The sequence below is a fragment of the Balaenoptera musculus genome, chromosome 5 (genome assembly GCF_009873245.2).
Source record: "Balaenoptera musculus isolate JJ_BM4_2016_0621 chromosome 5, mBalMus1.pri.v3, whole genome shotgun sequence".
In the NCBI taxonomy this organism is placed as follows: Eukaryota; Metazoa; Chordata; class Mammalia; order Artiodactyla; family Balaenopteridae; genus Balaenoptera; species Balaenoptera musculus.
Window position 1 is genome coordinate 21,058,014 of NC_045789.1, and position 21,019 is coordinate 21,079,032.

The 21,019-nt window shown below is 42.0% G+C and overlaps 1 protein-coding gene across 2 annotated transcripts in view; it reads right to left on the bottom strand.

Moving 5' to 3' along the window:
- Nucleotides 1–19,550, bottom strand: part of PPP3CA (protein phosphatase 3 catalytic subunit alpha) — a 303,136-nt gene extending 283,586 nt beyond the window's left edge. Inside the window, exon 1 of one of the 2 annotated variants that reach the window (XM_036852128.1) lies at nucleotides 18,970–19,550. In XM_036852128.1, the coding sequence (XP_036708023.1) occupies nucleotides 18,970–19,027 (58 nt within the window). In that variant the 5' untranslated portion in view covers nucleotides 19,028–19,550. The remainder of the gene's footprint in view (nucleotides 1–18,969) is intronic. The other variant, XM_036852129.1, reaches the window with a different exon arrangement.
- Nucleotides 19,551–21,019: the final 1,469 nt, after the last annotated feature.

The following is a 21,019-nucleotide window of genomic DNA, read 5'->3' on the forward strand; positions in this document are numbered from 1 at the left end:
AATAAGAACAGTGAGGAAGTTCAGTCCTGCATAAAAGGGAATTATTTTCTACAGAATTATCAATGAATTAACATCATCAAAGAGATTCAGTGTAAGCCAAAAATTTCTTTCATCTTCAATTCTCATACTGATAGCATCATTTTCAATATATGATTTACAAGATGAAATGTTTTGTTTAGAGTTAAGTAGCTGAAACAGAACGGAAAGATACTCTAGTCCTATTAAACCAGTGCACTTTAAAGCCTGGCCAAACTTAAGACTCACCAGGAGACTTAAAAAAAAAACAAAAACAAAACAAATGCTGGGGCCTCACCTAGAGAGTCTAATTTAATTGGTCAGGGGAAGGCCGCACTGGTAGGTTTCAAAGTTTTCCAGGTGATTGAATGTGCAGCCATGCTTGGGAGGCACTTGTTTAAATGCTATCCAGGGCTTCTCAAACTTTAATATGCATATAGAAGTCTTAAGGATCTTATTCAAAATGCAAATTGATGCCAAAAGCCTAGGTTATGGCCTGAGATTGTATTTCTAATGCGCTCCCAGACAATGCTGACCCCGCTGGTCTATGGACCACGCTTCTGAGCAGCAACCTTCTATCCTGCCATCAATATATTACTATAATCAGTATTAAAAGTGAGAAGTGGAAAAGATATTACAGTTGAAGGTGATGTAGAATATTTCACTTTTATATATATAAAGACACACTTATTTTTAAAAAGCAATTTGACCCACGAGAAATGATTATATAACAGGGGGTTATTGTGAACTAAATGAGCTAATACGCATGAAGCATGAGGGGCTATGCCTAGCCCAGAATCAGTACTCACTAATTTTTAGCTCTTTCATCACTATTTTATTAACAAATGAGTAGCAATGATGACTGCCCACATCAAGAAAACTGAATGCAGAGATATAACTCATTTTCTAGAAAAACATGGCTTCCATTTGTTCAGTGTTTACGTTATGACATTCTCTCCTATACTTAGACCATTTGGTATAGAGATAAAATGTTTGCCCCAGGGTCAAAATCTGACATTTGATAACATGATGTCTGAGATCTGCTTTAACATACTTCACCAAAGAAGAAGAAAAAAGGAATATATAAAGCAAATAATAGTGAAATCAGAATATCTCCATGATTAACTGTGAGTTAAGTACATGGGGATTAATGGTCCTCTTCTCTCAACCTCTATGTATACCTGATATTTTTCAAAATAATTTTTAAGTGTTCTACTTTTGAATCTCAGCTTCACCACTGATTAGTTCTGTGACCATGAACAAATTATTTAACTTCTCTGATCCCCAGAAGACTCTTCAGTAGGTTTTCACATTAGCCACCTGATAAGCTTTACCACAGGGATTAAAGGAAACAGCATTTTAAAAAAATAACTGACACTAAGCAGGTCACATCATAAAGATAAATTTAATTTTAATCCAAATGGGTCAAATTTAAAGAGAAGCAAAAAGAATGGTAAAGTGTTTCTAAAATAGAAACAAGTGGGTCTATGAAGACTGAAGATGGCTTGCCATCACCCGGCCATTTCATCCTATTATCCCTTTCTTAACAGTCTAGACAAGATTCCATCATAAATAGCAACAGGTAACATATAATGAATTCTCCAGAATGCCATATCCTGAGATAAATGCATAAAAAGGTTTCTTGCATGACAACACAAGGGTCAATGCATGTCAATCAACTAAGGGTGACCTACAGACAAACATCACATCTAGGTGCTACACTATTATTGCCCTGACTACAAGTAACATGGCTTTTTCTCCCACTCACTATTTTCATTTATGAAAATCTCTGGATAGCAGCTGGGGACAGCAGTTCAGGAGGAAAGTAATATCTTGAATACATGCCAAATAATCAAAAGCAAACTATCACTTCTGGTTCCATCTCTTCACAGGACAGAAGTTCAAATAAGAACAGATGGTACCTTTATTATCTATAACATAATTACATAATCATTTAAAAATATACATTATTGGAGACAATTCCATCATTCCAGAAATAAATCCAATCATTCACAAAACCTCACAGTTGGAAACCTTATACAGAGGGAAAGTGCATAACTTCACAATACACAGTTTAGCATAAGAGTGACAGGGAAAAATTATTTTAGATAGTGGATATATAGTAAGCAATTTATGCACATTTCCATTTTTTAAAGAATATGTAGAAATAATGACACATCAAGTCTCACTTATGTCCATTCCAATTGAATTCTAATCAAATGTTGTCACTAAATGGGACTCCAAGGGGCATGACTCTCTTCCATAAGAACACATTCTAAAGCCTGGAATGTACTGCAAATATGCTGGCCTCCCTCTTTAGTTAAAGAAAGAACAAATAGTAAAATGAGTTCAGAAGTCGTACTTTCTAGGGGAATTCTCGAAAGAAGCACTCTATGTTAATCTTCTACTTTACAATTTCACTCTTAAGACACAAGTTAAAGCCACATTTTTAAAAAAAGTAACCAAGTATGTTTCTTACATAGTTTTCATACTGTTCATATATGGAATGAATGGAACGCTTAGTCACTGGTTATTTTACTTAGATATTCCTATCTGAATACAGACTTACCTGATATTTTTCTTATACTAATAACATTCAAATTATCTATGCATGCAATAATAAACACTAAGCATAATCATACCTCGGTATCAATTTCCTTAAAAGGTAAAGCTTATTTCAGGCAAGGTCTGGCTCAAGGATTAAAATAAACACACACAGCAGGAAAGTTGTAACGTATATTCTGTGTCTTCAAGCCATGAAATATATATTTATTTATACACATATACTTATAAATAAAAAATAAGAACTGTCAATGAAATACCCTAGTTGTACTGCACTCTAAGAATTAAGGTTATTCAAATTTTTTCTTCTATGTGTTAACGAACACCTTTAAACAACCACCAAAAAAAAAAAAAAAATCATATTTGAAATCCAAGGTTCACAAAAATGTCACAGGGGGAAAAAAGGAGAGGAAAAGAAAATATGAACCTAAGATGATTCCAGCAGGGAAGAAACTTTCCCACATACAAAGGTATTAGCCATGAAGCAAGGGAATGCCAGAGGCCTCAGTATGAAATTGGAGCTCCCTGAATTTACACTCAGGGCATCAAGGCAGGGTGCTCCAACTTTCGTTCCAGCTGAGCCTGTGACCTACAGCTATTTTACCTGCAAGACTTCTCACAGTCAGTCCAACCAGGTTTAGCTAGATCAGAAATGTGTTTAGCAATCATATGAACAAAGAAATAAATTTCTCTAATCACCTGCCTCAGAGAAGCATTAAAATTCTCAATCTGAATCATCACCCTTTTAAGTAATTACAACATTGGTTTAAAATGCAACTAGGCTAGTCCTCAGCATTCGCCATAGTACAGAATGGTTACAAGTGGTTAACGAAAAATTCTGATCTCAGAACGATGCGCATTTGCATCTAAAATGCTCCGATGAAACCACATAACTCCCTCCTCAAAATGTTTCATGTGACGTCTCCTTGAAGTGGCTTTCACTTTAGCTATGTGTGGCTTCCTTTATTTGCTTTAGTGACAAAAATATGAAAATGAATATAAAGAAGCAAAGACTCTAAAACAAAGGCCAACAGTAGATACCAGAGCCAGCATTAGATTTTTTTTTCATGGTTTTAACCTAGAGGAAAAACTCAAGGTCCAATAAAAATACCTTCTTTATGTAACTCACAGTTAGCACTCTTTTTACGCTTTAGATTAGTTTGTCTTATAACACCATGATAAGGTCAGCAGTGCCAAGTAAAGCCCGGTTAACAGTCCCATTGTTTGTGAACCTCAGCTACATATTTCTAAAACAGAAGCCGATAGACTTGCCCCATTAGAAAGCAACATTTTTCTCCCACAGGAAAGGCTAATGATGTTCCACTAAAGTGATTTCCAGCAGCAACAACATTTTACATAAAAACAAATCCCTAATAAACTCTATTTTCTATCAATTCATTGATACCAACTAATGAATTTGGCCTTGAGTACACTTGAGCTTAGTGTCATGGTGGTAAAAGTCCAGGATCTGGAGTCCAAATACCTGCTGCACCACTTAACTCGCTGCATGACCTTGGAAGGGTACTGAATCTCCCCTAGCCTCAGTGTGATTAGGATAGAGCTAGGTAATGCATGTGCAGGGCATATACATTAATGTTATTAATATTTTTAGAATAGAAAGCTCATATATGTGTGTGTGTATATATATATATTCACTTTATTATTTATTTACTTTAAGCGAGATCCTATGGAGAAACAAAGTAGCTGACAGGTTAACAAAGTGTTCTCTTCAAATACAATCAGGTGAAATAACATATTACAAAACATATGCCATTAATAAACACACCAACTCTCTAACCATTATCCATGGAAAATTCATTCCTTCCACTCCCTGAAATGACAAAAGATTAAAGTAAGTCTCAGGGCAGGCAAAGGCATTGGAAAATTTTTTTAATTTATCATTCTAAAGTACCGCTATAGAAAAACACATCAATTAGGTAAGGAAAAGGTCAAGGACAATGATTACTCAAGCACCTCCCTTTTTTTTTTTTTTTTTAACAGAAGCCACAAGTTTTTTATTAACACAGGTGGGATTTTTTCCCATGTTATATATGCAGAACCTAAAATAAAGATTTGTGAACTCACTCATCCAAACTGACTGGCTCTAAAAATTCATTTGGTTGCCAGGCTTAAATAAAAGCCTAGGCAAATCTACTAAGGACATAAATTGGGGCAAATAGAAAGAAGAGGTAAAAGAATCCATAGGTTTAAATAAAAGATCTAAAAAGCCTAGAAGCTTATATTATATTATTAGCACAAGCTAACGCTTGTGCTTAGAAGTGTGTAAAATAACTACAAAATCCAGAGTAAAAGAGACCTGGCTTATACGTTTACATGAAAATGCCTGGGGAGATGGATAAGGAAGTCAGGGATTCCGTAAGTCAAGCGTACTAGAAAAAGTAATCCAACCTGGGCTACATTAATAAAAAGTATGATATTGGAGGAGAAAAAAAGGAAGTACTGATATCACTATGTTTTAGTGATGATCACGTATAGCTTTTCCAGTCAATTTGTTTGCTGGAGGGAAAAAAAAAAAATTGATTAATTATGTGCCAGTCATCATGCTAAGCCTGGGGAGATGAAGTGAATAGAGCCTTGTCCTTGAAGATTTCACAGTTAAAGAGAAAGTTGTGTTGCAAATGTTTGTGATACCCTGTGTGTACCAAGAACAAGAGGAAGCACAGACAGCTATGCCTGAGGGGATCATAAAAGTAAGTTTTACACAGAAGGACACAATAATGAGCAAGAGTGTTCCATGCAGAGGTACAACAAACAGAAAACCATAGAAGGTATCATTGGGATTTTTAAGTTGTTCAGTTTAGTTCCATCAACTTTATACAAACCAAATAGCCCCATGCATGCAGAATACACATGTGAATAAAAAATGTTCTCCCTGCTCCCGAGAACTTATATTGTAATAAACTGAAGACACTTAAAGTAAGTTCAGCACAATGTGACATATGCTATATATACTGTAAATATTTTTGATATTCAGGCAATAAGCGTCAAATCCTATAATATAAAGAGTTCCTAAAATTCAGTCAGAAAAAGATCACCAAAAATGGGATTAGCTGAATCAGATGTTCATTTTTAAATGATCACTCTAATGACAATGAATGTTAGAGAGGGGACAAGTTTGAAAACAAAGAGACTAATGTTGGGAGGACACTGCTGCACTGGCTGAAGTATTTAAAAGATCTGAACTGAAGGACAGATTTAATTAACTGGATAGATGGTGGTCACATCGCGCCCAGGATAGAAAACACAGGAGAAAAAATACCCCACTTTACTTTCACCATATCCATCCACAGCAACTGCTGCATATAGGGTTTGAGAGAAAGATCCAGACAAAAGACTAGGTAGCAAATACAGATGTGTCGATCATCAGCCTATAAGCAGGAGTAAATCCTATGAGTGTAAGGAGGTGAAACTGCCTGGAAGAACTTGTAAAGGGATAAAAGAACATTTAGGATTCAATCAGGACGAGCTGAAAAGTCAGAGAAAGAGGAAATGCATGCAAGACAATGAGGACAATGTTTCAGGAAGAAAGAGGTGGCCCACCATGTCAAATATCACAGAGGCCAGCAACTGGACAGTCATTGGTGACCTTTGCCATACTGTTTCAGAGGAATGGTAGAGGCCCCCAAACTACAATGGATTTCACAGTGGGTAGGAGGTGACAAAGTATATGCTTTAATGCAGGTTACTTCTAGAAGAAGAACGCTGCGCTTTCAAGGGAGCTGTCCAACAATAAAATAACAATACCTAACAGCTACCGAGGGCTCTTTTTGAGCAGGCAGTAGGGAAGGCATTTCACATACAATTCCTCTCCTGGCTACCACCACTTTCAAAATCAGTATTACTGTTTCCACTTTTCAGTTAAGAAAAAAATGGGTTCGGGATGATTACATAACTTCCCCATGAACACACAGCCGACACATGGAGAAAGGAGGATTGAAATGCAGGTTCTGTCAAACCATAAACCAGTACTCTTTCCACACTCTGACGCTGCCTCCCCATCACTGGAAATTAGGAGGAGTAGGGGGTTGTTAACCATTTAACAGGAAGGTCTTTTTTTTTTTTTTTTTGAAGATAGCTAACTAGTTGACTTTAAAAGTCACTTCCACCTTCAATAGCCCATGATTCTCTCATATACTTTGCTCGCAGGTAGCTGTAATAGCTACAGAATTTCAGATCTAAATGCTCATCACTCCTTTTGCAGCGCTTTTTATGCCATCTTCACTTTAAAATAAGCCCACATCCTAACAATGTGCCTATCATGCTACACACAGAGAAAATTAATATCGGTTCCATTTATTTTTGCCAAAAAATGAAAGTACAGTCTCTGAAGACAGTCACTTCCGTTTCCGCACTCCACAGCGTGCTGCATCTTCTGCTATTAAAGTAATTATAACTTATATTGTGATTTACTTTCACACCCCACGCTGGAGAGTAACCTTCAGAGACTGTCTACTTTATTGGAAGCCCTGAGAACATAGCACAGAGCCAGGAAGCAGGGGGCACTAAAACTCTGATGCACACGCGCATGGACAGAACGGAAGAATGGATGGAGAGATGGATGGTGTGTTAAGTGAAGAAAATAATATTTTTTAACAGCTATTTTACACTTGATAATGGATTATTTAATCTATTTACCAACTGGGGGATATTACAATGATAAACTTGAAGGAAGCAGTATGGAAAATTGAGTGGTACAAGAGGCATGGGATATGGATTTAAAGAGAAATGAACGTTCATTCACAAAAAGGCTCCTAAAATACACGATTTTTCCTGGATTCAATACCACTCAAAGGCAAAAAAAAAAAAAAAAAAAACTAGTCAATTCACTAAATTATTTTTTAAAGATCAGTTGCTTTCGAAACCTCTATCAAGAAGGCCAATCTTATCCTAAATAAGTAATTTATCATGGAATTTCAGGTGTGACCCCTAGGAGATGTTCGAGGAGAGAAAGCTTCATAAGGCACTTTGAAATCACCCCAAAAGTGCCTACCTATATGTTTCAAGATCTATTCAATCTACAGATCTGGCTAGCAAAGGTCTGTTCTCTACTCTCAAGTCTCAGACTTTTTTTTCTATCAAGATGCATATGACATGACATTCACTTGCACAGAATATTAGCATGAGTGAATCCAGGTTCTAATAAACTATCCCCAAAAATGCTCACGGAAATGAAGGCAAACACTGCCACAGCTTACAAGAATGTCTGATTTCCACTGTGATTAAAGGCCTATCGGTAAGATCAAGAGGACTGCAAGCTATGCAAATACCCACCGTGACAGCTGCAGCTCCATCCCTTCCTCTCCCGCATGAGGAAACACATCAGGATGAAGTGAAAGTAACATTTTAAGGCTGAACTTGAATCCACCCTAGTTTATATATAGATATTTTAAAATAAGTCATTTGCAAACTTCTGTACGTCGTTATCAGTAGCTGTTAACACCTCACAGCTGAGTGTAACACAGAAACGTGTTGTGACACTGCACTTGGAAGCCACTGGCCTCTTTTAGGCCCCGGTGAAACTTAAACCAGTTATCAAATTACAGTCGGACTCACTGGGTTAGCCAATTTCAATGGCCTTAGGAGCTGTTTATCAACAACTATGAAAGACAGAGTGTGCCAGAAGTTAGAGCAGGCAAAAGAGGCAGGTTTGGGCTCTGGTCAAGTGGGGTGCTGAGGTGCCTTCATGGTGTGATTTCAAAAGTAAACAAGGAACTTGGCCTGTCCTCAATTGCCCCACTAAACCACCGTGGTGTCAGGCTATCACGCTGTCTTTAGTACTCGCCTGTATTACAAGTAAAAGCAAGCAAAATACAAACAATGCCTACAGAACTCACTGGTAAAATGCATCTGCTAGCCAGGTTTTCTGGAAAGCTCCTAGTTACAGAGCAGATTCGGTATTCAATACCTTAAAACTGCAGATGCAGAGGACTGGGAGAAGATACAATTGGAGGAAAATTCTGTAGGAAGGGCATGAGAAGAGCATCCCGACGCTGGGGGTCCTCACCCAGACAAGGGACATCATGGGATGGATGCTAGACTGGGCCCCCCAGTGAAGGATTTGAGTTCCAGGAAGTTTAAAGGTTAGCACAAGGGCACAGAAGGGCAAGAACAGTGAAGCAACCAAGCCCACGGTGCTGGAGGTTCCACAGAAGGAAGTAAGCCAAGATGAACCTTTGCCCACTTCCCCAGTTTCAAGAGACCCTGACAACCTGATGTGGTTTTACAAGAAGGCTACTGGGATGGGGAAAAGCCCAGAAACCATGACATGTGGGAAAAAGCTAGAAGAGTTAAGAACAGGAAAGCTGTTTTTAGTATCAAATAAGCTCTCTTGTAAAAGACAGAAAAGGTTCATTTCATCGAACTCTGTAGGGCAATGCAAGGAACAACAAACATGTATGTCAGAGCATCAGACTGAGGTCAAACGTAAGGAAACATCCTGATGGGCAGAAATGGCCAGGATAGAGCAGGAGATCTTAAGAAGTCGGGAGCTCCTTCTCACTAGATATGTTCACAAGGCAGTGGAAAACTATCCCTCAGCGAGTCTGGACAGGGGTTCCACACTGAGGATAGCCTGAGCTAGATTTCTGGGGCACCGTCCCATTCTAGGAGTCTGATTTGTTCGTTTTGGTTAGGCTCAGACTTGAACAAGTGTAAGAGATAAAAGGTTTCCCACATAAAATCCGATCCCTCTCCCCAGTTCACAGTCAGAGGACTGGCTCCAGGCCAGACAGGAGTTAGATATCCAAGGTTTCTTCTAGCTTCAAATTTTCTTAATTTTAGTCTTAGATCTCATTTACACCCAAATAAATGAGGATCATGTATTCTCTCTATTCAGAAGATCCCCACAATGCACAAGGGTTAAATGTCCTTGACTGGTTATAAAAAAAAAAAAAAAAAATCACCTAAATCCCTAATGCTTCCGAACAGTGTTTTTTTCTCTTACCCACTTGATAGTGGTGATGGATAACATCTGAGTGTGATCCGCTGTAGAAGGAGACTTTTTAATATGTTAAATCTACAGTTAAATCACCACTCAACCTTTTCTTCTTAAGACTGAAGAATCTCTCAGTTCCTGTCACAATTTAAAATCCTTTAGTCACTCGGAGGGGACCTCTTTTTCTTCCCCCCCCCAACATATTCCAAATTTTCTACATCTGTTTCTAGAAGTGCATGTGCAGTGACACAGAGCACTCATGTAGAATCCTGACGAGAGGTGGTGAAGCCAAGAGCGGTTCCCCCCGGCTGCTAAACGCAGATCGGCGAAGGTTGACAATGATGAGATTTTTATGTAGGAAACTATAGTTTCCCTAGTCTTCAGCTCCTTGAAGGAAAAGTATTTCTGTGCTAGGGAGACATTAAATCCTGGCTCACAAACCAGAGCTGGGAAAGCCCCGGCTGGCCTGCTTTAACGGGGAGCCATATGACCAAGTCTGGGCCAGTGCAGATCCATCTGTGGTCCTCCGTGAGAGCCAGCAGAGCAGGCCGCTCACCATACCGCCTCCCTGCTGATGTGGATGGCAGGGCCGTGCTTTCCTCAAAGCATTCACCGTGCAGCTCTGCCTTCAGGAGAGCTGACTCACAAGCAGCCTGCACTCCCGGCCTGAAGACTTTTTAGTATCATTACACAGACATCTCATATTTGGGCCTGCAGTACGTTTTACATCTCTGTTTTGACTCCTACACGTATTAACCTTTATTCATTTGGATTTGCGCATTTCTCGAGGTAAGCAATATGATTGTGAAGTGAACTCTGGGCCTCCCAGATGCCTGCCACAATAGCTCACCCCACAGCCTGGGATCATCTCCAATCTTCCTGAGGAAAAAAAACATCGCCTAACTTTGAGTAAATCGACCTATACACCCTTTGACACTGACTCACTGAAAACTAAGCACTCCCTGGGTAAGCCACTATTGCCAGTTATGCTTCTGCAGGCTGGCTATTAGGCAAAAAACATACAACCCCCAATTATAAAACAGAGTATTTCAAAACTCACGTGAAAAACACCTTCTACAGGATGGGCGCTTACAAATCAAGAAACTCCTCACGTTTGTGAGCCACTCACGATTTAAGATCCACAAAATTTCAAAACAGAAAAGAACCCTATAATTTAAAATTTTAAATTTCTCTTATCCTTTACCTATTATTTCATTTATTTAACAATCATGTATCAAATGCCTGTTCTAGGGTAGGCCCTGTGCTAGAGCTAAAGATACAAAGATAAGTGGAACCAACCCCCAGTCTTCTGGGCTCTCCACTTCTGGGGAGGAGAGGCAGTCAGGTAAACAAATCATCACAGCAACGACATCCGAACTAAAGCTGTAATAATGAGAATTAAATGATGAGAACTGTTATCATGCCAATAATCAGACCCACACGAGAAGGTATGCATGTACTTTATTAACATTAAATATACAGAGCAGACCAACAATGCCAGGTTTAATAATAAAAAGAAATTTAATTCCTTTGTAAAAAGCAAAAACCTTATAACACAAACTTGAAGCCCTGACTCAGGTTCTGTCATTTTAAGAGAATATATTGTGCTTTTAATTTAATTTGATAAAATGGCATAGCTCACAAGATGTTTAAAAACGAATGTCAATGGATGGCTTAAAGCCCATTTAGGAGAATATAAGGAGTCAGCAGAGTTAGTGCCACCTTTTTTAACTTCTCACCGGCCCCTGTACCTTCCCACTAGATAGCATCCAGTGACACTGCTGGGGGCAGAGAAGGGCAGGAGCTTATGCTGGAGAAGGCTGCATTTCTGGATTACAAAAGCTTTACAGAAAATGATGAATTGAGATGTAAACAAAGGAAGAGAATTTTGCTTTGTTTTGGTTTCGATTTTTCGTGTTTTGTTTTTTGTCATGAGATTTGCCAGGTCATTGTTCTCTTCAAGTCCAAGTCTGGACAATAATTAAAACATATAAATCACCCAATAAATCAAACACTGAATGATTAACATATCTTTTCTCACTCGTCAAAAATTGATCGGCCTAAGGAGAAATACAACAGAAACTGAAAGAAAGCTTTCAAGTTCAAGTTAATATGCTAAGTTGTAAAGGATCTAGCCTTTTCAACTCAGCTGGCATAAAGCCAGCCCAAACGACCAAACAACAAAACTGCCCTCAATCTAACTGTGTCACCTTCGTAATGCCTTCTTCTCATACTCCATTCCCTGATGTCGCTGGAGAAGGCAGCATTCCACTTAACCAGGCGGTCACCATATAGAGCCATCTACAGAGAAGCAAAATTTATATAACGCACTCAAAATAAACGTATACTGTGTCTCCATTTATGGCTTCAGGAGACACGTGATAATTCTGCATTGCCCAAATCATTCAACAAGAATTTATTCAGTGCCCAAAGTGCAAGGCATTGAGCTAGGCACTATTAGCTAGGCACTATATTTCCCAAACTAAAAGTTTGTGTACACATTTTAACAAATCATTTTATGTAACATCCAAGTAAATGCAGCAGCCTTGGGAGATCCAGTTTAGACACTGACATACGAAAATTTCCAAAACATTCCAATACTACATAGAGACAACTGAACATTTAAAATCAGAAGTAGTTGCTCCTCCCAAAAAGAAAAACTGGAGCTATACAGTCACTGTAGAAAGAGACTCTTTAACTCTTAGAATCCTGGAGCTGATGGGAATTTTTTTTTAAATTTTTAGCTCCATATGAATAAAATATTCTCTCTGAACATCAACCATCATTCTTCGGGTTTCACAACTACAGAAAGTATCTGAAATTGACAAACATTGAAAGGTGGTATGTCATAATCTCGAGACAGCTGTTAAGGTAAATCTTTGGTAATTTACTTGTTTGTTTTGCTCTTTTGCAGAGACATGCAGAATTTCCAGCTGTAAGGGACAGAAGTTCAAAGAAAGTCAGATAGACCACCTTTTAAAATAGAGTTGAATATATTTTGCTGTGAGGCAAAAGCACAGACTAGGGAAATAAAAAGAAAAACACAAAGTTCTATTCCTCTCTATGATGGTCTCAAAAGGAATCCATCCAATTCCAAAAACATAGCATTTTAATAACTGATAATTGCTTCCTCAGAGTTTGTATTTTTTTTAAATACCTGCATGTGCACTTGTGAAATGGATTTGAGATTCCAGCAATAGGTCTAAGTCCTCAAGTCGATAGTCCAACGGTTTTAAGCCATTATTCAGAACCCTTAACCGTGGAGGAATATGAAATTTTTAATTTGATTTCTTATATGAAATATAATGGATGGCTTATCAATGAATACAGCCTGTATGAATACAGGAGATGGAAATATTATAAAATAAAATGGGTTAAAAATGACAAAATGCAAAGAATATGAAAGACAGTTTACAAACTGAAACCCTGTTTCAGTCTACATCATTCCTGCCTGATGACTGTATTTTATAAAGGGAGTAGATCGCCTAAGAAACACTGGCTCCTATTTTCTAGAGCTTTCCCTAGAAATTAACAAAATCCTCAAACCAGAGTAACAATATGGGCCATTATCTGTAGTTCAGACAAACAGTCTTACAATAACACCTTTCAAAATAAAAGTAAATAAAACTCCTTACCAGGAGAGTACGCTATTTCTATTTCTGCGTATATATTGACATGAATAGAAAACACTGTTTAACAGTTTTCCTTTAGTAAACTTCATGCCAAGATCAAACCAGATTATAACATTTATCATCAGAATTTAAATTTCTGCTAAATATAAAGAAATAAAAGCTTCTCCTAATAAAACTATTTTATATAGCCAGTAATTCAATAAAGAAAATTTCAAAACAAAATGTGATATCCTGAATATTACTAAAAGAAGTGACAGTTTCAAACAGATGCTCAAAAGAGAAGAGCATCTTTGCCAAAGGGAAGAATTTGCTTACACTCACCTCCACCCTAGTCCCACCTGGGACCAACCATTCTATCTATTCTGGCTCCATTTCTTCAACCATAAAATCAATATCACATGAGCTACCACTGTAGACCCAAGGCATTCATGAATTTCAATATTAATGGTTCTGACTATTCTTGAGTGACCCTGAAAATACATTCACACGCTGTCATTTGTAATTCTGTGTCAGCAGTGACTGAATTGCCATTCCCAGGTGAGTGGACCAAGGGTAACTTTCCAGGCTCTCAACTCCCGTTTGATGATCTTCTGGTTCTCACAAGTGAGTGGCGAGTACAACTGCTGCCCATTTACATATAGGAAAAGTAGCCTGTGATGCTATTAACACGTAACAGTGGAATTATAGGAAGCTGGAACTCAAAATCTCACTGTATTCCTCTTGAACATCAGGAGAATGCTACACTAGAAAGCTGCTAAAAAAATTAACAAAATGATTTTTTAGTTTTATCAAAGTTCCGTATCATGAATCATCATCATTCCTTATAGTTCTGGAAGTGTCCAATATCTTCACAAAACTTTCAAAATGGTCATTTAACTGGATTTGCTAAAAGGAGACTATGTCTAGAAAAATGCTGTCTTCCAATGAGGTCACTCTAAATGGATTCTTTATTTGGTTTCATAATTAGTTTCAACTTTACACATGGCTGACACAAAAAAGATAAGGAAAAGCAGAAGAGGCCAATTATAAAAGCTATAAACGCATACTATGTCAGTCATATTTCATATCTCTAAAATTGCAAAAAGCACATCATAAACAAATAGATCTTAAAAGGCATATTTTTAAACTAATCTAAACAAATGTCAGAGTAAACCTCTAACTAGAGTCTAAGGTGTTACTTTTTTCACATTTTAACTGGATGTCTTAGATTGTTCTTTAAAGCAGAGGTTCTTCCCACAGTTCCCAAAAAACTATTATTTTTTAAATGTTAATTCTTCTAACTGATGGCACTGGAATTTCCCTGAATCCCAGTTGCAACTGCAGCCTTAAGCCTTAAGTCTACAGAATGTTTTGAAAACAATGCACGTGTGTTGTGTTTACTTTATAGTAGAAATCCTGAAAGGATTAAGGAATAGATCAATCTAATTTGTAATTAACAGCATTAATTTGCATGCTCTTCACTAAGTCCTGAAAAGAATTTGTTCTCTTTTGAAGGATAGTCACCATGCCCAAATCGTGTTGCTTATAGTATTAATTAGATTAGCAGTCCCCTTTCTTCACATCCAGTGCTGATGTAAACTTCAGCCACCAAACAATGACATTTAGTCAAAGTTTCAATTAATGACACTGAATTAATGCAGTTTTACTATACTCAAATGGAAAACCAGATACATGGAAAAACTCAACTGATGGTAGCAAACATCAGTAAAATAAATTCACAATGAGCTCTTCTTGACACACTGCAAAGAAATGGCGTTATTTAATATTCCATTTCAAGATCCAAACATGAAAGTTATCACTGATGTACCATATTTTTGTTTTCTTTAATTAAGTAGTATTACCAGCCTCATTCAGCTACAAATACTAGTGGCTTGAATCCCTATTTACTTAACATTTTACTTAGCTACAATTGTCTTGCTTATAAGATCCTAGATATCTTTCCAGAATTTCTCTATGTGTACTTTGTCTACACAAATACTATATAAGCTGACAATACACAAAAGGACATCTCCTTTTTTTGCATTCCCAAGAGTTAAAAGCAATCTGACACAAAGCACAAGAGTCCCCTAACTAGAGCTTTTGAGAAATTCCCCAAAACGCTTCCCAGGAATTGACCCCTCAACAACCTACCATGGTATCTGGAATTTCTACCATTAAAGTCAGTTTGGGTTAAGGTAAAAGGCCCATTACAAAATACCTGGAGATGGGAAGAGAGGAAAGGGCAAGAGATATAACAAAGCAGCAGACTTGTCACATAGAGTTCTATTTCCTCCAAGTGTTTAACTGTCATATAAGCAAAGTTCTACAGCCCAGCCCATAGGGAATGTTAGGGCCACACGAAGAAGAGTTAAAGACAGGAACAGGCAGGGAGACATGAAGGGAAGCCAGAGTTTGGAACAAGGCCCGTGGAGCACCACTGAAGAGAAAAAACCAGACTATGGGTTATATTAAGGGAGGAGAGGGGGAAATAGTCATTCTTCTATTTATTGCCTTCTGTCTTTTGCCTTATAATTATACAATGTTTCTTTTTAAAAATATAAAACAGTAAATGGATCAAACTATTCTGCTTTCCAACAAATGGCACTACCAAGATGTTTTCTCTGAATTGTTTTACTTTCCATTGTTTTTATGCAAGAACAGACAAAATGAAACAGCCCAACTTTTGCTAGATGAAGTAGCTTTCTTTCTGAGGTTATCTAAACGAATGCTTTTCCTCTCCAATGCTGCCATGCCCTTCCATTATTAAGGTTTAAAAACTGACCAGGGTCTGTGAACACACTCAAGAAGATGCTGAAAATCTGAAAAATTACAGTCAGTTGAGACTAAAACTCAACCTACCTACCTTTCTAAAGTTGCATTCTGGAAATACAAATCAAGAAAGCCGTCACATCATCGCACTACTGCAAACAAAACCACAAGCACAGCTTTATTTGTAAACAGCAGTTTGTTATACAACAAAAGCCGGATCACACTAATGAAGATAACTGTAAACAAACGCCATGGCCTGCCGCAGTAATAATGATCCGAATTCTTCTTATTTCTATTTGTGAGTCAATGTTATCTGTACTTTATAAAGTGAAAGAATACTTAAGGAGCGAAAAAATTTCACTTGCCTACTTTAAAAACATGAGTCAATCTCAGACCACTGAGATAAAAGTTCTAACAAAATTTAGAGTAAAGTCATGGCTTCATGGCTTCGTGAACTATGTCTTATTGAATTTTTGTAAATGTGAAAAATCGTTTGGTAACCTGTATTCCATTCTGCAAATATGTATTTCCTACTCATTAAGCACATACATATGTTTTCATGTGGAAATGCTATGTCATAGAAGACTGATAATCAAAATAGATTATCATCTCAACTGATGGTAAAAATCATACGTATGACAAAATGTCAAATCCAACTTTCAATAATGCCTCTTAAGCCAACCATATAAAGTCTGTAAGAAAGCATAAGAGGAAAAGCAGTAGTATATTCACCTTAAAATCAGGATTCATCATAAAACCTTTTCTATAAACAAAATTTCATTTAAAATTTCACATCAAGATCTCTATCAAAATATATGCAAAATTAACTTTTCCTATTTTGAATCTATTACATCCAACTGCATTTCAGTTCTGCAAAAATAGGTAAACCAAATTTTTTTGAATTATGGGTGGTCATGTGTATGTATAAAGAAAAGCCATTTATAATAGTATGTATATAATACAGTACTGTAAAAAGGCAAGACAAAATAGCCATGGAATGGTTCAATGGGCTCTTTCACATCAACTGGTAAAGACATCAAGCCAGAATGTATGAACAATTATTTTCACATTCTTCACTTGATGATAATTTTACATTTACATTAAGAAGCCACACTTTGCGATTTAAAACACAGAACTGACCTTATGCGTACACATGAGTGTTTTCTAATTGCTGACACATTTACTGCTATCATTTTAATTGTAAGCTTTACATCAAGTGTTTTGAAAAAAGGTAATCTCAACATACAGATTGGGGTTACACCTAAACTTCACACCTTAGGGAGATATTTGTTATTCTCTGATATTTCAGCAAAAGGTCTTAATTTTTGAAAATGTCAACAGAGGCCCTTAACACAAAACATAGTTCTTTGGAATGAATGTGAATTGACTGTTTACATGAGAATCCATGCCTGCAGAAATAATAGCTGTGCATCAGTAGACCTACTTCAAGTCATTTTTGTAGAGATATTACCTCCTTCTTTTGATGGGTCTGTGAACACTGCACTGAAGCAGGAATGATTCTAATAGAACCAAAACAAGAGAAGAGAGAAGACACACATACACACACTCACACGCACATTACTTTAAAAAAAAAACTGAGCAAACCTGAGTGAAGCAATGAATAGTTCCGAAGCCCCATAAGGACTTATGCATCATGTATGGTCTTTAGACTGCTGGGTTACTTCACCTAAGTGCTCATGGTGCCTATGACTTCACTGCCTTGCACTCTATTTGCATGCTCAGGCCACATGAGATACTATCTCTGTTCTGCACAAAACACACAGGCATATACACACACACACTTTCCCTCTAAACCGTCCAGCGCTGTGTCCAATGTCAGAGGCCCGCTCTGCGCGTAGCCCGTGCCCATACCTACTCTGCTCCGCGTCCTGACTCCAGGAACGCAGGGGATACTACATTAAGTAGGGATACTACTTAATCCTGGTGTATCTGCTCTGCGGCCTCATCCTTCCAGGATTCACAGCAAGGTTCCTCCCCCACTCCACCACGGAATACAACGGAGACGGCGGATTCCCCAGTCCGAGAGAGGAGACCACTACCTGCCCCCTTCCTCACCCCACGCATCCCGGCTTCTCTTCGCCAGAAACCCCAGGGCCCTCGCCGCCAGGAGTCTGTGATCCCGGGGCGGGGGAGAAGAGCCAATGATAGGAATCAAATAGCCCGTTAACAAGCGGGTGCCAGGGGCACGGAAGAAGTGAGCGGGGTGAGGTTACCACCGGGGAGGTGTGCTCCAGCAGGGCACCCTTCAAGAGCAATGACAGCTCGGCGGGGGCAGGCTGGGGGCGGCGAGGGAGGCTGGGGAACCGCTTTCCGTGTCTTTCTCAGGGCCTGCGGGGGAATCCCGGGGCGGCAGCGGCGGGGCACTCGGGTCGTTCCCCGCCTCCCACGCCCCCTGCGCGTCCCCTCCGCCACCCCCTCCCTGCGGCCGCCCCCGCCCCGCGCGGAAGGAAGCGCCGGGCTCCCCCCACGCTCTCCCGCTCTCTCGCGAGTCCTGTGCGGGCCCTTTCAGGGGGAAGGGAAGAGGGAGGGGGCGCGGAGGGAATTGCTGCAATGGAGCGCCGAGAGAACCCTGCCCGAGTGAGGCAGGCGGTGGAAAGCCACGGCCACATAAAAATGCCATATTAATTTTTTAAAAGCCATAAATCACCCCTCCCTCTGCAAAAGAAAACCATAAACCCGATCCCATGCAAGACTGCGAGCAGCCACCCACTTCCTATTTCTGTCACAGCAGCTACACCCTGCCAGCAACCACCCCCCGCGCGCCCCCTCCCGCCACCGCCACAGCCAACCCCGCCACCGCCTCCCCTCGGCTCAGCCATTTGCCAACTGACGCCCCCGTTAAATAAAAATGCCCCAAGTGGGGCCGGGTGGGAAGCCTGAGGGAAGGGCGCGCGAGGGAGGGGGTTCGAGGGTTGCACAATATCCTAGAAGGTCCGTGGCTGGAGCCGGGAGAGAACCCGGAGCGGGGGGAGGGGAGGCGAGCCGCCGGCGCCTGCGGCACACGGTGCACCCGGGCGACCGCGGCGCGCCGCTTACCTTTCACCACCCTGTCGGTCGTCGACAACTTGGGATCAATTGCCTTGGGCTCGGACATCTCCGGCCGCCGGGGGACAGCGACGCGCTGCTCGTCCGTCCTACTGCACACCCCGACCGGACCGGCGGGCCAGACACTCAACGCCGCCGCCGCGCTGCAAACCGCTTGGCTGGAGGTCTGGGCTCTGAGCTGGCTTGAAAGTTACTGCCTTCTCCGCGCGTCCCTCCTCCTCCTTCGCCGCCGCCGCCTTCACTCCTCCTCCGCCGCCGCCGCCGCCAGCCCCGCCGACTCTGCTCCGGGCTGCGCGTGTGTGGTGGTTATTTATTTATTTTCTAAGCACGCCTCTCGGTTCTTCTTTTATTCTTGGGGGAAGGGGGATGGGGAGGGGAAGCGCACACACGAGCACCCACCCCGGCACGGAGATCGGGCACCGCGGAATGGAGCCCCACGCGCGCACACTGCCGGGATTAAGACCGATCACATGGGGAGGGCCGGGGGCGAGGGAGGAGAGGCAGGGCCGCCGATGTCAGTGCCACCAGCCGCGCCTCGGCGTCCCCGGCGGCGGAGAGGCGGCCGCCGCTGCTGCTGCTGCTGCTGCTGCTGCTGCTGCCGCCGCTGCCGCCGCTGCCGCTGCCGCTGCTTCCCCACACAGAGCACCGCCGCTGATCCGCGGCCGCCGGAGACGTCCCGCCGCCGCTCTCGGCCGCGCTCGCCTCTGCCTCCCCGCGCTGCTCCTTCACTCACACAGGCACAGCCGCGGAGCTCGGCAGACACAGTCCCTGGCGCAACCTACCCTCCGCCACCGCCGCCGCCGCCGCCGCCACCGCTCCCGCCTCCGCCTCCTCCCCTTCCTCCTCCCGGCCCCCGCCTCTAGCTCTCCGGTAGCCTCCTCCTCCCCGCGGAGCCCGCCCCCTACTCCCCCGACGTTGGAGCTGCGGGCGCTCATTGGCTAGGGTGCGCGTCACTCACTGACAGCGGCGCTCCGCTCTGGTCCCGCCTCCCGCTCCTCCTCCTCGTCCCCGCCCCCCCGTTCTGTTTTCTCGCGGCTGCCAGTCGAGCGGGTCTGCTGCCTACACCGCCCAGTCTCCGCTCAGGTGTCACTGTTGCTGGCAGCCCGGGATTAGGGAAGGAGAATGGGCAGGGGGTCGCGGCTGGGAGGAGAGAGGCTCTACCATGCCTCCCCCAGCCCCATTTGGCCTCCTCCCCTGGACCCCGCACACACACCCCGCGCCGCTCTGGCAACCGTGCCTGGTCGGCTGGGTTAAGCCGCAGTGTGAGTAGCCAAGTGCGGAGGGTGTCTCCGGGTGTGTGCGTGGCCCGCGAGAGGGCAAGAAGGGAGGAGGCGGAGGGAGGAGGGAAGGGGTGGGGGTGAGAGGCGACCGAGAGAGGGCGGAGGAAGGAAGAGCGCGAGGAGCTCCGGGGCCCGCCGCACAGCTGCTGTCGCTGCCTCAGCTGTCCGGAGAGAAGCGCCAAAACGGCGACGAATAAACAACTTACCTTGGAGAGACGGGCTCCTCCTGTGATGGGTGTACGGTGGTTTTCCTGTTGGGGCTTTTGTGGGGCGTGGTGTCGTGGTTATTAATGTTTCCCACCCGTGCATCCACACCTTCCGAGGAACAGCCGCTCCCGAGCGTCTCCGGCCAGGGACGTGGCGGAGAGTGCGGGGCGCTATAGGACGGGGGACCGCGCTGTCCACTGAGGATGGGGACGGGAGTCCAAGCGACCCTGGGCGACTCTGAGTTACCTGGGGCAGCCCTGCTGGTCTCCAGGGAGAAATGGGGGTGCCAGGGCGGGAGAAACACCGGAGAGGGTCGTCTTTTCCCTGTTGACACTGCACAACCCCGCGACTGGTCGTAACTGGTGACCCCACGTCTCCCTTCCCAGCTCCCTTCCCAGCACCCGATACCCACCTGGTGCTCCTGATACCGGCAGGGCACTGAAGCCCAAAGTGGGTCCCCATTCTGGTATCCTCCCGTTGGAAGGAGTGTGGAGGACGGAATGGGAGGTGTGGAAGAACAAAGAGTGACAGTGGCCCAAATGCTCCCTTCTGAC